Source organism: Somniosus microcephalus, chromosome 14, assembly GCF_052327205.1.
Source record: "Somniosus microcephalus isolate GS21.2 chromosome 14, FLI_Smic_1.0, whole genome shotgun sequence".
Taxonomy (NCBI): Eukaryota; Metazoa; Chordata; class Chondrichthyes; order Squaliformes; family Somniosidae; genus Somniosus; species Somniosus microcephalus.
Genome location: NC_141000.1, coordinates 109,674,185 through 109,688,652, shown reverse-complemented (window position 1 = coordinate 109,688,652; position 14,468 = coordinate 109,674,185). Strand labels below are relative to the sequence as shown.

At 43.9% G+C, this 14,468-nt stretch overlaps 1 protein-coding gene across 2 annotated transcripts in view; it reads left to right on the top strand.

Moving 5' to 3' along the window:
• Positions 1-9,503: 9,503 nt before the first annotated feature.
• The window catches only part of LOC147107833 (ATP-sensitive inward rectifier potassium channel 15-like), a 39,595-nt gene continuing 34,630 nt past the window's right edge, over positions 9,504-14,468 (top strand). The window contains exons 1-2 of one of the 2 annotated variants that reach the window (XM_086007177.1): positions 9,504-10,238; positions 11,148-11,257. In XM_086007177.1, the coding sequence (XP_085863303.1) occupies positions 11,217-11,257 (41 nt within the window). In that variant the 5' untranslated portion in view covers positions 9,504-10,238; positions 11,148-11,216. The remainder of the gene's footprint in view (positions 10,239-11,147; positions 11,258-14,468) is intronic. The other variant, XM_086007178.1, reaches the window with a different exon arrangement.

Sequence of the window (14,468 nt, the reverse complement as noted above, 5' to 3'; positions counted from 1 at the left end):
GCGGGAAAGTGGAGTTGCGGTCGAAGATCAGCCAAGATGTTATTGAATGGTGGAGCAGGCTCGAGGGGCCGTATGGCCTACTTCTGCTCCTAATTCTTATCTTCTTATGTTTAAAGCAGTAAGCACTGTCATTGACACAGGTTTGAGTACAGAGACCATTTAGGAAATGAAAACCGGTCTGCTTTCAGTGCACAGTCTTGCTCGAATCGATGGGAGCACAGATTGGAGAATTGGTCACGGAAGTCAGCACATCTGATGACTGGAACTCCTGATTTTCCAGCCATTATAATTGTTGACTGGAAAGTTGGGAGCACCACAAATCAGCTGTGCAGATCTCTGCACCTGAAACCTCTGATCTGCGCTCCTGTCAAGCAGGACTCTACAGCAGAGGCGGAGACTCACAATCTCAGGCTTTAGCACTCCAATGTTCCGAGGTCATGGTCACATACTTCTGAATTTATTTTATTTTATTCCTGTATTCCTCCCTTTCCCTCTTATTTCTCTCTAGATCAGGAGTGTTCAAACTTTATACGTGGCCCATGTCCCACAAAGCCAAGGGCAACACTCTTTCTATTTCTACTTATATATTTCTTATTCATGAACATGATCTGTTTCCATTTCATGTTCATAGGGATTTGGAAAGGGCTGATCATAGAATCATAGAAATTTACAACACAGAAGGAGGCCATTCGGCCCATCTTGTCCGTGCTGGCTGACAAAGCGCTATCCATCCTAATCCTACTTTCCAGCACTTGGTCCGTAGCCTTGTAGGTTACGGCACTTCAAGTACATATCCAAGTACTTTTTAAATGTGATGGGGGTCTCTGCCTCTACCATCCTTTCAGGCAGGGAGTTCCAGACCCCCACCACCCTCTGGGTGAAAAAAATTCTCCTCAAATCCCCTCTAAACCTCCGACCAATTACTTTAAATCTGTGCCGCCTGGTGATTGACCCTTCGGCTAAGGGAAATCCACTCTCTCTAGGCCCCTCATAATTTTATACACCTCAATTTGGTCTCCCCTCAGCCTCCTCTGTTCCAAAGAAAACAACCCCAGCCTATCCAATCATAGCTAAAATTCCCCAGCCCAGGCTAAAATTCCCCAGCTAAAATTCCCCATCCTTGTAAATCTCTGCACGCTCTCTAGTGTAATCACATCCTTCCTGTAATGTGGTGACCAGAACTGCACGCAGTACTCTAGCTGCGGCCTAACTAGTGTTTTATACAGTTCAAGCATAACCTCCCCGCTCTTACATTCTATGCCTTGGCTAATAAAGGCAAGTATCCCGTATGTCTTCTTAACCACCTTATCTACCTGTCCTGCTACCTTCAGGGATCTGTGGACATGCACTCCAAGGTCCCTCTGATCTTCTGCATTTCTCAGTGTCCTACCATTTAATGTGTATTCCCTTGCCTTGTTAGCACTCCCCAATTGCATTACCTCACAGTTCTCCGGATTGAATTCCATTTGCCCACTGTTCTGCCCACCTGACCAGTCCATTGACATCTTCCTGCAGTCTGCAGCTTTCTTCTTCATTATCAACCACACGGCCAATTTTTGTATCATCTGCAAACTTCTTAATCATACTTGCTACATTAAAGTCCAAATCATTGATATATACCACAAAAAGCAAAGGACCCAGTACTGAGCCCTGCGGAACCCCACTGGAAACAGCTGTCCAGTCACAAAAACACCCTTCGACCATAACCCTTTGTTTCCTGCCTCTGCGCCAATTTTGGATCCAACTTGCCACTTTGCCTTGGATCCCATGGGCTTTTACTTTCGTGGCCAGTCTGCTATGTGGAACCTTATCAAAAGTCTTGCTAAAATCCATATAGACTACATCAAACGCACTATCCTCATCGACCATCCTTGTTACCTCCTCAAAAAATTCAATCAAGTTAGTCAGGCACGACCTTCCCTTAACAAATCCATGCTGACTGTCCCTGATTAATCCGTGTCTTTCTAAATGAAGATTTATCCTGTCCTTCAGAATTTTTTCCAATAATTTTTCCACCACCGAAATTAATGTTTTTGTGACTGGAAGGCTGTTTCCAGTGGGGTTCCGCATGGCTCAGTACTGCGTCCTTTGCTTTTGTGGTATATATCAATGATTTGGACTTGAATGTAGGAAGTATGATTTAGAAGTTTGCAGATGATATGAAAATTGACTCGATCTACCCCTTTCTCCCTTTTTAAACAACGGTACCATGTTAGCAGTCCTCCAGTCCTCTGGCACCACACCTGTAACCAGAGAGGATTGGAAAATGATGGTCAGAGCCTCTGCTATTTCCTCTCTTACTTCCCTTAACAGTCTGGGATACATCTCATCCGGGCCTGGGGATTTATCCACTTTCAAAGATGCTAAACTCCTTAATACTTCCTCTCTCACTATGTTTATTTCATCTAATATTTCACACTCCTCCTCCCTGATAGCAATGTCTGCATTGTCCCTCTCATTAGTGAAAACAGACGCAAAGTATTCATTAAGAACCATACCCATGTCTTCTGCCTCCACACACAGATTACCTTTATGGTCCCTAATAGGCCCTACTCTTACTTTAGTTATCCTCTTGCTCTTAATGTATTTATAAAACATCTTTGGGTTTTCCTTGATGTTACTTGCCAATATATTTTCATGCCCTTTCTTTGCTTTCCTAATTTCCTTTTTGATTTCACCCTGCACTTTCTATACTCCTCTCGGCTTTCTGCAGTATTGAGTCCTCAGTATCTGTCATAAGCTTCCCTTTTTTTCTTTATCCTACCCTGTATGCCCCTTGACATCCAGGGGGCTCTGGATTTGTTAGTCCCTCCCTTTTTCCTTAAGGGAACATACTTGCTCTGAACCCTCATGATCTCCTCCTTGAATGCCTCCCACTGCTCTGACACTGATTTACCTTCAAGTTTCAGTCTCCAGTCCACTTTGACTGAATCACCTCTCAGCTTAGTAAAATTGGCTTTTCCCCAATTGAGAACTTTAATTCCTGGTCCTTCCTTGTCCTTTTCCATAACTACCCTAAATCTAACTGAATTATGATCACTACCACCAATATGCTCTCCCTCCGCTACCCTTTCCACCTGCCCAGCTTCATTCCCTAAAACTAGGTCCAGAACCGCCCCCTCTCTTGTTGGGCTTGCTACGTACTGGCTAAAAAAGTTCTCCTGAATGCATTTTAAGAATTCTGCTCCCTCTATACCTTTCACACTAATTTATCCCAGTTAATATTAGGGAAGTTGAAATACCCTACTATTACTGCCCTATTTTTGCACGTCTCAGAAATTTGTCTACATATTTGCTCTTCTATCTCCCTCTGACTCTTTGGGGGTCTATAGTACACTCCCAGCAGTGTGAGTGCCCCTTTTTTGTTTTTCAGTTCAACCTATATGGCCTCATTTGATGATCCTTCTAAGATATCCTCCCTCCTCATAGCTGTAATTGATTCTTTAATCAATATTGCGAACCTCCTCCTTTTTATCCCCTTCTCTATCTCGTATGAAAACCCTGTAACCAGGAATGTTGAGCTGCCATTCCTGCCCTTCTTTCAGCCATGTCTCAGTAATAGCTATAATATCATACTCCTCTATCTGTGCCCTCAGCTCATCTGCTTTATTCCCTAGACTCGAGTTGAAATATATACCATTTAGCACCGCCAAACTCCCTTGTTGTCTATTTTCTAGCCTTTGTTTCCTCTGTCTACCAAACTCGCTTACTAATTTTCTGCCTTCCATTTCCAGCTTTGCTTCTCTCCCTTCTGAATCCACTCTCAGGTTCCCATCCCCCTGCCAAGCTAGTTTAAACCCTCTTCAACAGCACTAGCAAACCCTGTCGCGAGGATATTGGTTGAGGTGCTGTTGAGGTGCAACCCGTCCGGCTTGTACAGGTCCCACCTCCCTCAGAAACAGTCCCAATGCCTCAGGAATCTTAAAACACTCCCTCCTGCACCATCTCTCCAGCCACGCATTCATCTGCTCTATCCTCCTGTTTCTGTACTCACTAGCACGTGGCACCGGGAGTAATCCAGAGATTACTACCTTTGAGGTCCTGCTTTTTAATCTCTTTCCTAGTTCCCTAAAGTCTGCCTGCAGGACCTCATCCCTCTTTCTACCTGTGTCGTTGGTACCAATATGGACCATGACCTCTGGCTGTTTACCCTCCCCCCTCAGAATGTCCTGATCTTACTGCTGCTGTCTCGTTGGTGGAAAGATCCTAACTTAGAACGGCAAGATCTGTTATGCCGCACAGTTTGAGATAGATGCAAACTACTATGGATGTTGACTTAAATTTTATGGTGTCAATTTCCCTGTTGTTAGCGTCCGGGAAAGTTATTCACCGCTAACAACAGGATATAGGTGCAGAGAGACATGATGCTGGGTCTCTGTGTCTTTTACGTGGGTCTGGGATTTCCGGAGCTTCCCCCATGGGACAGCAGTCAGAAGGTCCTGACCACAGCAGTTATTGCCACCACTGGTGGCCTCCTCAGGCCTGCTTTGGTGGTTGAATTTCCTGCCTAGGTGGATGGAAGAAGGTGAAACAATATAAGGCCAACTCAGTAGGTTCTATACCTTTAGTGGAGCCCTTCTATTTGCTGTGGATTATTGAACAGCCCTGCCTCCTAGTGACACTCCCTTACCTTTCTTTCCACTGAAGAGCAAGAAAAAGAGACAGAATGGCGTTGAATTCCAGCTCTGGCAACCCACAGGCAAAGAGGCTTTGAATGGAGATCGATGGGCATATGGAACAGCAAGTTATGCCGAGAGCAGCTTTGACTCTCTGTCCTGGGTCTTGAGAGAGTGACCTAACTGCAGCGCTCCCCCACATTTACTACTGTAGTAGGTGGTACAGTTCATTTTCCTGTAAATCAGCTATGGGGGCTTGTTGATATTGTGCACGTGCGTGACAGTTTGGCCAGTGCATATATGCGAAGTACTGGCATCAAGATGTCACTACCAGCAGCCATCGGAACAGTACACTTACTGCCCCCAGAAAAGGCAGTGGAGGGCAGGAACCCCCCAGTAAAAAAAAATGGATTTTCCAGTCTGATAAAATCTGTTAAGTTTGCTGTATGTTTCCCATGTGCTGCATGAGACTTGTGCTATGGGAGTTGGGGCTGAAGAACAATGTTAAAACATCAATCTATAAAACAGGCCTCCCTAGGGAGACGGTGGAAGCAGTTAGTATTGATACATTCAAATGCAAATTAGATAGATTTCTTTCAGAAAATAACACTTTGGGATACAGCGTATGAGTAATTTGAGACGTGACATGTGGTAAGTGTAGCGGGCTTAGGAGCAACAAGTAACTTTGGACCAGTGGTTCCCAAAGCTCTCCACCACTGGGGATTTCCTCGTGTCATGTCTGGGTCTGTTGCAGACTAATTGATAGAGATTGATCGCTGTGATTAGTCAACAACTCCATTATCATTGTATCATGTGACCACCAGGATGGTAGAAGGTGAATCGAATATAAATAAAAAGCAAAAAAACTGGAAATCCGAAATAAAAACATAAAATGCTGGAAGCGCTCATCAGGTCAGTTCGCATATGGCTGGAGAGAACAGACAAGTTAACATTTCAGACTGTATTTTTATGAAGGGTCTGTAACCAACAAATAAACTTGTCCATTCTCTCCACCAATGCTGACTGACCTGCCGAGTGTTTCCGGCACATTCTGGTTCCGAAGCAGCAGGTGAAGGTGACGCAAGCTGGAAATAGCCCACAGGCGGCTGTTTGGGTTTAATTACTTCTACAGCTGCACTTGCTGACCGGACAAGTTCTGAGCAAAATGCAATTTTGGGTAGTGTCAACCCTGTAGGCGAGAGTCTGCAGAACAAAACTGCCCGCTGTTCTGCAATCCTTGACACTCGACTGACACTCTCACTCAGAGAGGCTGCAAGAATGGCTGAGGCAGGAAATGGAAAATGCACATAGGTTGTGCAACAGATGGTGCCACCTGATTAAGAGTCCAGGGACATTGCTGTGGCAGGAGTACAGGGAGTTTTATTCCATGTTTGGCCTGTAATACACCTGGACCTGAGTGTGCTTAACACTGGCGCTGGGCCCCAAAGTAGCAAGAGTGGTCCATTCCCCAGCACTGAGGGGTTGAGGTGAATATAGTTATATAAACACTGCATATGGATAACGAGGGAAATTAGGGACAGCATAAAATCAAAAAATCAAAAAAAAGGGCATATCAACTGGCAAAAAAAGCACCAGACCGGAAGATTGGGGGCAGTACAGGATACAGCAAAAGAGGACAAAGGGATTAATCAGGAAGGGGAAAATAGAATACGAAAGTAAACTTGCAGCAAACATAAAGACAGACTGCAAAAGCTTTTATCAGTATATCAGGAGGAAAAGACTGGTAAAATCCCAAGTCGGTCCCTTGCAGTCCGATTCGGGAGAATATATAATGGAGAATAAGGAAATGGCAGACCAATTAAACTCATACTTTGGTTCTGTATTCACAAAGGAGGACACAAATAACCTCCCAGGAATATCGGCAAACATAGGGACTAATGAGAGGGAGGAGCTGACAGAAATTAGTATCTCTAGGGATATGGTGTTGGGTAAGTTGAGGGGACTGAAGGCCGACAAATCCCCGGGGCCTGATAAACTACATCCTAGGGTACTTAAGGAGGTGGCCCTGGAGATAGCAGATGCTCTAAGGATCATCTTCCGGAACTCCATTGACTCAGGAACAGTACCCGTGGATTGGAGGGTAGCTAATGTTACCCCAATATTTAAAAAGGGGGGTAGAGAGAAAGCAGGGAATTATAGACCAGTAAGCCTTACATCGGTTGTGGGCAAAATGCTAGAGTCCATTATTAAGGATAAAATAGCGGAGCACTTGACAAATGGGGAAAGGATCGGACAGAGTCAACATGGATTTACAAAGGGTAAATCGTGTTTGACTAATCTGCTGGAATTTTTTGAGGAAGTAACTGGTAAAATAGATGGGGGAGAGCCAGTGGATGTGGTGTACCTTGACTTCCAGAAAGCCTTCGATAAGGTTCCACACAAAAGATTATCATGCAAAATTAAGGCTCATGGGATTGGGGGCAAAGTATTAACGTGGATAGAGAACTGGCTGGCGGATAGAAAACAGAGAGTTGGAATAAACGGCTCGTTTTCGGAGTGGCAGGCAGTGACCAGCGGGGTGCCGCAAGGATCTGTCCTGGGACCCCAGCTGTTCACAAATATATATAAATGATCTGGATCAGGGAATTGGATGCAATATTTCCAAATTCGCTGACGACACTAAACTAGGAGGAGGGGTGGGCTCTGATGAGGATGTCAGGAGGCTACAGTGCGATTTGGACAGGTTGGGGGAATGGGCGGATACGTGGCAGATGCACTATAATGTGGATAAATGCGAGGTTATCCACTTTGGGGGTAAAAACAGGAGGGTAGATTATTATCTAAATGGCAATAGATTGGGAGATGGGGAAGTGCAGAGGGACCTGGGTGTTCTTGTGCACCAGTCACTGAAGGAGAGCATGCAGGTGCAACAGGCGATTAAGAAGGCAAATGGTATGTTGGCCTTCATATCAAGGGGGTTCGAGTATAGGAATAGGGATACCTTACTACAGCTGTACAAGGTGCTGGTGAGACCGCATCTGGAGTATTGTGTACAGTTTTGGTCGCCCCATCTGCGGAAGGATGTTCTTGCCATGGAAAGAGTGCAACGGCGATTCACCAGGCTGATACCTGGAATGGCGGGAATGACCTACGAAGAGAGATTAAATAGTTTGGGCTTGTACTCACTGGAGTTTAGAAGATTGAGAGGGGATCTCATCGAAACATATAAAATTATGGTAGGCCTGGACAGGCTGAATTCAGAGAGAATGTTTCCAATGGCCGGGGAGCACAGAACCAGGGGCCACAGTCTAAAAATAGCGGGCAAATCATTTAAAACAGAGATGAGGAAGAATTTCTTCACTCAAAGAGTGGTGAGCCTGTGGAATTCCCTGCCACAGAGGGCTGTGAAGGCTAATTCAATAAATATTTTCAAGAGAGAATTGGATATATTTCTGAAGGCTAAGGGGATTAAGGGTTACGGAGAAAAGGCGGGGACGGGGTACTGAACTGGTAAGATCAGCTATGATCTCAGACGAAGATCAGCCATGATCTCATTGAATGGCGGAGCAGGCTCGAAGGGCCGAATGGCCTACTCCTGTTCCTACCTCTATGTTTCTATATCACCCATCCCCATTACAAATATTTTTTTGGTAAGTTATCAAAAAAAGTAAACTACAAATAAGTGAAAAATCAAAGACGATTTGAAAATTGCTGTACAACTTCCTATAAAACATTGGAGAAAACATTGGCAAATGGAATATAATGTGGAGAAATGTGAAGTTATCCACTTTGGTAGGAAAAATAGAAAAGCAGAGTATTTTTTAAATGGTGAGAGGTTGGGAAATGTTGGTGTTCAGAGGGACCTGGTGTCCTTGTACATGAATCACTGAAAGTTAACATGCAGGTACAGCAAGCAATTAGGAAAGCAAGTGGTATGTTGGCCTTAATTACAAGAGGATTTGAGTGTAAGATTAAAGACGTCTTACTGCAATTATATAGGGCCCAGGTGAGACCACACCTGGAGTATTGTGTACAGTTTTGGTCTCCTTACCTAAGGGAGTATATACTTGCCATAGAGGGAGTGCAACGAAGGTTCACCAGACTGGTTCCTGGGATGGGGGGATTGTCCTATGAGGAGAGATTGAGTAGACTAGGCCTATATTCTCTGGAGTTTAGAAGAATGAGAGGTGATCTCATTGAAACATACAAAATTCGTACAGGGCTTGACAGGGTAGATGCAGGGAGGATGTTTCCCCTGGCTGGGGAGTCTAGAACCAGGGGTCACGGTCTCAGAATAAGGGGTCGGCCATTTAGGAGTGAGATGAGGGGAAATTTCTTCACTCAGAGGGTGGTGAATCTTTGGAATTCTCTACCCCAGAGGGCTGTGGAGGCTCAGTCGTTGAGTATATTCAAGACAGAGGTCGATAGATTTTTGAATATTACGTGAATTAAAGGGATATGGGGATAGTGCGGGAAGGTGGAGTTGAGGTAGAAGATCAGCCATGATCCTATTGAATGGGGAGCAGGCTGGAGGGGCCAAATGGCCGACTCCTGCTCCTATTTCTTATGCTCTTATACAATTGTGCTATAAATTATATTGAATTTTGATAAACAATTATAATATTTCAGAATTCCAATAGATTTAAAATATTTAAATTGTGATTTTTTTATTGAAGGAAAATGTCGAATGATATTTAAACGGCAATTAAGTAATTCCTGACCCTACTAGACAGTATGAAACATTAATCCCACAGTGACCCCGCAGTCACTAATGTCTCATTTTTATATGTTCAAAAGTGACCTTCCCTATCGATGACATTGCTGAGATTTTAAAAGTCATTTAAAAAAAGACTGTAAATATATTATTATGATGATGCGCTGGAAAAAATGACTAGACTTTAAAAAAGTGTTTGATTGCAACCTTACGTCCTGTGTTGGCAACGCAGGAGTCCCCGTCACATTCTGACAAAAATAGTGTTATTGAAAGAAATCTTTACATCTTCCTGTTTGGCACAAGCGGGGCTTCGAAACTTGCCAAAAACATACCGGTAATAAGTTTAATTTGTTGTTTAAAATTCACATCGACTACCTCGGATATAAGACTGTACCAAAAAAATTAAATAAACTGATTATAAAGAAACCTCTGTTGATTTTTGTCTGTATATATATTTTGTTTTACATAAATTGTGTGTCTCTTCACCCCCACCTCCTTTAAAAAAAAAAAAATTCTGCCAGTTTTCCACAAAGTCTTTTCCGCATACTTTCTGACTTCATTGCTAGTGACCGGGGGGGGGTGTTGTTGCAGGATTCTCAAGGTGAAGATTAAAATTAAGTGTTAAATGATAGCAGTGAACAACGGGGCTGGGCGTTGGTGTTGCGTGTTGTTTGAAAAGTTCAGCCAAGCGTGGCACTTGGGGGAAAAAAAGTTTCTTAATGGGTCAGTGACATCACTGGGAGAGGAGGAGGGGGGCGTTAAATTTTTAAAAAACCCACTCGGATTACTCTGTCCCCCATGCCTCTCTTTGCAGGTAGGACCCGTCCCGGGACTGACTTGGCTTTTTGTTGCACTGAGCCCGGTGAATGACTGCTCCGAGCGGCAGCAAGCTTGTCGGAGCCTCATAACCCACCGCAGCCCCGTGCCATGACCCTGTGAATCTCAAGGTAAGAGATTCTTTTAAACTTTTAGACTTTGTGTGTCTCCCTTTTTTTTGTTTTTTTTTCTTGCGGTTTTCCCCCTTTATTTTTTAATTTAACAAAAATTCTGTTTATTTATATTTTAACGTGTGTCTTGATTTTTCACAAATTGCAATGCTTTGATCTTCCAAATTTTCTTTTGCGGAAGTTACCCCTGCAGATGTCAGTTTCGTTTCTGCGCTAAAGTGAGTATGTAAAGATTGGGGTTTTTAAAAAAAAAAGTGTTGCTGAAAGTTTATTAATGAACCTCTTCTGATCACGAGTTGGTGGCTTTTTGCAAGTTGGTTGACGGTCTGATTTGTTTACGTCCTATGCAAGCACTGCAGTGAAAAAAGATGCGACTACAAAACAGTGACTTCCTCCCTCTCCCCCCCCCCCCCCTTCCTCCTTTGGTCAGTGTGGGAATCGAGTTGAAGGAGAAGAAATTGCAGGAGTCTTCCCTAGCAGAGCCTGAGGCGCTGCTTCCTGACTTGAACGGTGTGAGATTTGGAGCTCTGAGGAGTTGAGTGCGTGCGACAGTGCAGCCAGATTGGCAAACTGCGGAATAAAGTTAAATATTAGCATGAGACTGTAGTTTAACCCATTCTCCATTTATAAAGCTTTACACTTCTTTTTCTTTTTTCTTTCCCATGATGGGCAGCCACCGAGACCAAACAGGTGGCCATCTACTCCCAGCTCCCTAAAGAAACGAAAGACTTGCATTTCTATAGCGCCTTTCAGGACCTCGGGATGCCCCTAAAGTGCTTTACAGTCAATGAAATACTTTCTGAAGTGCAGTCACTGTTGTAATGAGGGAAATGCGGCAGCCAATTTGCGCACAGCAAGCTCCCACACACAGCAGTGTGATAATGGCCAGATAATCTGTTTTTTTTTTAGTGATGTTGGTTGAGGGATTGATGTCGGGAAGGGCACCCTGCATTATGTTCACTGAGTCCCTCCAGCAAAATGAAGGTTTTTTTCCAGACAAAAGTGGTCAAGAATAGAAGGTAAGAATGAAGGTAAAAGGCATGTTTGTTTAAAAAAAGGAGCAAGACAGTGATAGAGAGAGAATTAAAAAAATAAAAGGAAAGTCAGGCTGATGCCAAAGCAAATGAATGTTTATTAGTTAAGAGTAAAGTAAAAGTGGAGTCAAAAAAGAGGGTGAGCAAAGTGCTTCCATTTTTTATTTTAAAATGATTTTTAAATGCTCACCAAATATATCCGGTTAATATTACAGTAATAAATCTGGTCCTGACACTTTTATTAGAGCTTGTTGAGTTATTAACATATAAGAACATAAGAAATAGGAGTAGGAGTAGGTCATTCGGCCCCTCGAGCCTGCTCCGCCATTTAATGAGATCGTGGCTGATCCGATTTTGACCTCAACTCCACTTTCCCGCCCACTCCCCATAACCCTTGAACTCCCCTGTTGCTCAAATGTCTGTCTACCTCCGCCTTGAATATATTCAATGACTCCGCCTCCACAGCTCTCTGGGGTAGAGAATTCCAAAGATTCACGACCCTCTGAGAGAAGAAATTCCTCCTCATCTCCATCTTAAATGGGCGACCCCTTATTCTGAAACTATGCCCCCTAGTTCTAGATACCCCCACAAGGGGAAACATCCTCTCAGCATCCACCCTGTCCAACCCCCTCAGAATATGTTTCAATAAGATCACCTCTCATTCTTCTAAACTCCAATGAGTATAGGCCCAACACAGTATGGGAGCTGTAAACTTTTTTAAAAATGACTGGCCCAGGAGTTTAAAATTCCTTGGATCTGCAGGCTCCATTTAAACTGCAGACATTGAACTGAGGGCTCAAGTGCGCTGTGGGTTCAGAGAACCGATTTACACTGGCTCTTCCAAAGAAGTTCTGACTTCCTCTTTCTGAAGCCGGTTTTCAAGCACCGTGATGATATAAGGCTGCTTGGGATAGGGGAGAAGAGCTAGGATTCTAGGAAGCCGGACTGCCAAAGGCTGCGTTGGTACTGCTGAGGGTTTCACTTGTCCGGTTACAATTGGGTTTGGGAGTCCGATCGGCACGACTTACCATTTACACTCTAAATGTTGCAGCAAAGTGGAAAGTCTTTCACTGCAATGCTAAAGTTGGTGTATAAATGCACCCTAAGGGTTAAAATGCCAGCAGTTCTGTAACAGTTGTTCTAGAAAGGTTAAGGGAGTCAGGATATACTGTAAGAGCGTACTGCGGTGCAGTTACGCTTTTGATATCCGTATGATTCAGATACTATTTTTAGAGCGGTGAAACGAAACAGTACAAAATTATAAAACAACTTGCGCGTATACCTTTTTATATAGTGAGCCATTGCACTACACAAGTCAGGGGTTAATGGACTCTGTGTGGCAATTTCTAGAGGGATAGAATTGAAAAGCAGGGATTTTATGTTAAACTTGTATCGAACCTTGGTTAGACCACACTTGGTGTACAGTTTTGGTCTCCATATTACAAAAAGGATATAGAAGCACTGGAGAAGGCACACAAAAGATTTACAAGGATGATACCAGAACTGAGAGGTTATAACTATCAAGAAAGACTGAATGGGCTGGGGCCCTTTTCTCTAGAAAAGTGAAGGCTAAGGGATGACTTAATAGAGGTTTTTAAACTGAGGGGATTCGATAGTGTAGATGCAGAGAAGATGGTTCCACTTGTGGGGGAGTCCAAAACTAGGGGCCATAAACAATGTTCCCCCTAATTTTGTTTTGAGTACGTGGCCCCTTTAAGGGGCTGCACGACCCATTCACAAATTGGGGAAAAGCCGGTCCTGGGCTGCGTGGGACCGGCAGAGACCTGCGCGGCCGCTCCAGCTTGGAGAGAACGTGGTCAATAAATACAAGATGTTCACTAATAAATAGGGAATTCAGCAGAAGCTTTACCCGGAGAGTGGTTGGAATGTGGAACTTGCTACCACAAGGAGTAGTTGATGCATTTAAAGGGAAGCTAGGTAAGTGCATGAGGGACAAAGGAAATGAAGGAATGCAGATACGGTTAGATGAAGTAGGGTGGGAGGAGGCTCGTGTGGACCATAAACACCGGCTAGACCAGTTGAGCCAAATGGCCTGTTTCTGCGCTGGAAGTTCTATGTATTTGGGGAAAGAATGTAGGGGAAGTGACTGAAGGTGAAATCGAAATGAGGAGGCTTTAGAAGGTGGGTGAGATATAGTAAGATAGTGAAGTTTAGGCAGAGAATTGTAGAGTGTGGAATATAATGGCTGCAGTCTCCGTATCTGATGGTGGAACATAGGGAGGGAGGCACAGAATCAGGACTCAGTAAAGTGGAGGACACAAGCTGGGGCACAAGGCTATAGGAGGGATTTGTAAATAAGGACAAGGATTTTGAACACAACATGCTGAGGGATAGGGAGCCAGTGAAAGTTGCTGCCCACTCGGGCCATTCCCCACTCATTGCTGAGGCTCTATGGTAGCAGTCCTGCCTCCAAGTCAGAAGATTGAGTTCAAGTCCCACTCCAGAGACTTGAGCACAAAATCTAGTCTGACACTCCAGTGCAGTGCGTAGAGTGTTGCTCAGTCGGACGTGCCGTCTTTCAGATGAGATGTTAAACTGAGGCACCGTCTGGCCTCAGGTGGACGTAAAAGATCCCATAGGATTATTTCGAAGGGGAATTCACCCCAGTGTCCTGGCTAACATTTATCCTTCAACCACTATCTAAAATAAATGATCTGGTTGTTTATTGCATTGCTGTTTGTGGGATCTTGCTGTGTGCAAATTGTGACATTACAAACTGTGACTACGCTTCAAAAGTACTTCATTAGTTGTAAAGCACATTGGGACATCCTGAAGTTGTGAAAGGCACTATATAAATGTAAGTTCTTTCGATTGGAGAGCATAGAGCACGGTGCACTTATACTTAAACACCTATGCACAGGTCTCTCCTTACTGGCCTCGAACTGCCAGCAACATTCTAAAGTTAGGAAGAAAGAACTTGCATTTATACAGCGCCTTTCATGACCTCAGGCCATCCCAAAGCGCTTTAGAACCAATTAAGTACTTTTTTTTTTTTTTTTAAGTGTAGTCTCTGTTGTAATGTAGGAAATGCGGCAGTCAATTTGCGCACAGCAAGCTCCCACAAACAGCAATGTGATAATGGCTAGATAGTATGATTTTTTTTTTTAGCGATGTTGATTGAGGGATAAATATTGGCCAGGACACCGGGGATAACTCCCCTGCTCTTCTTCGAAAT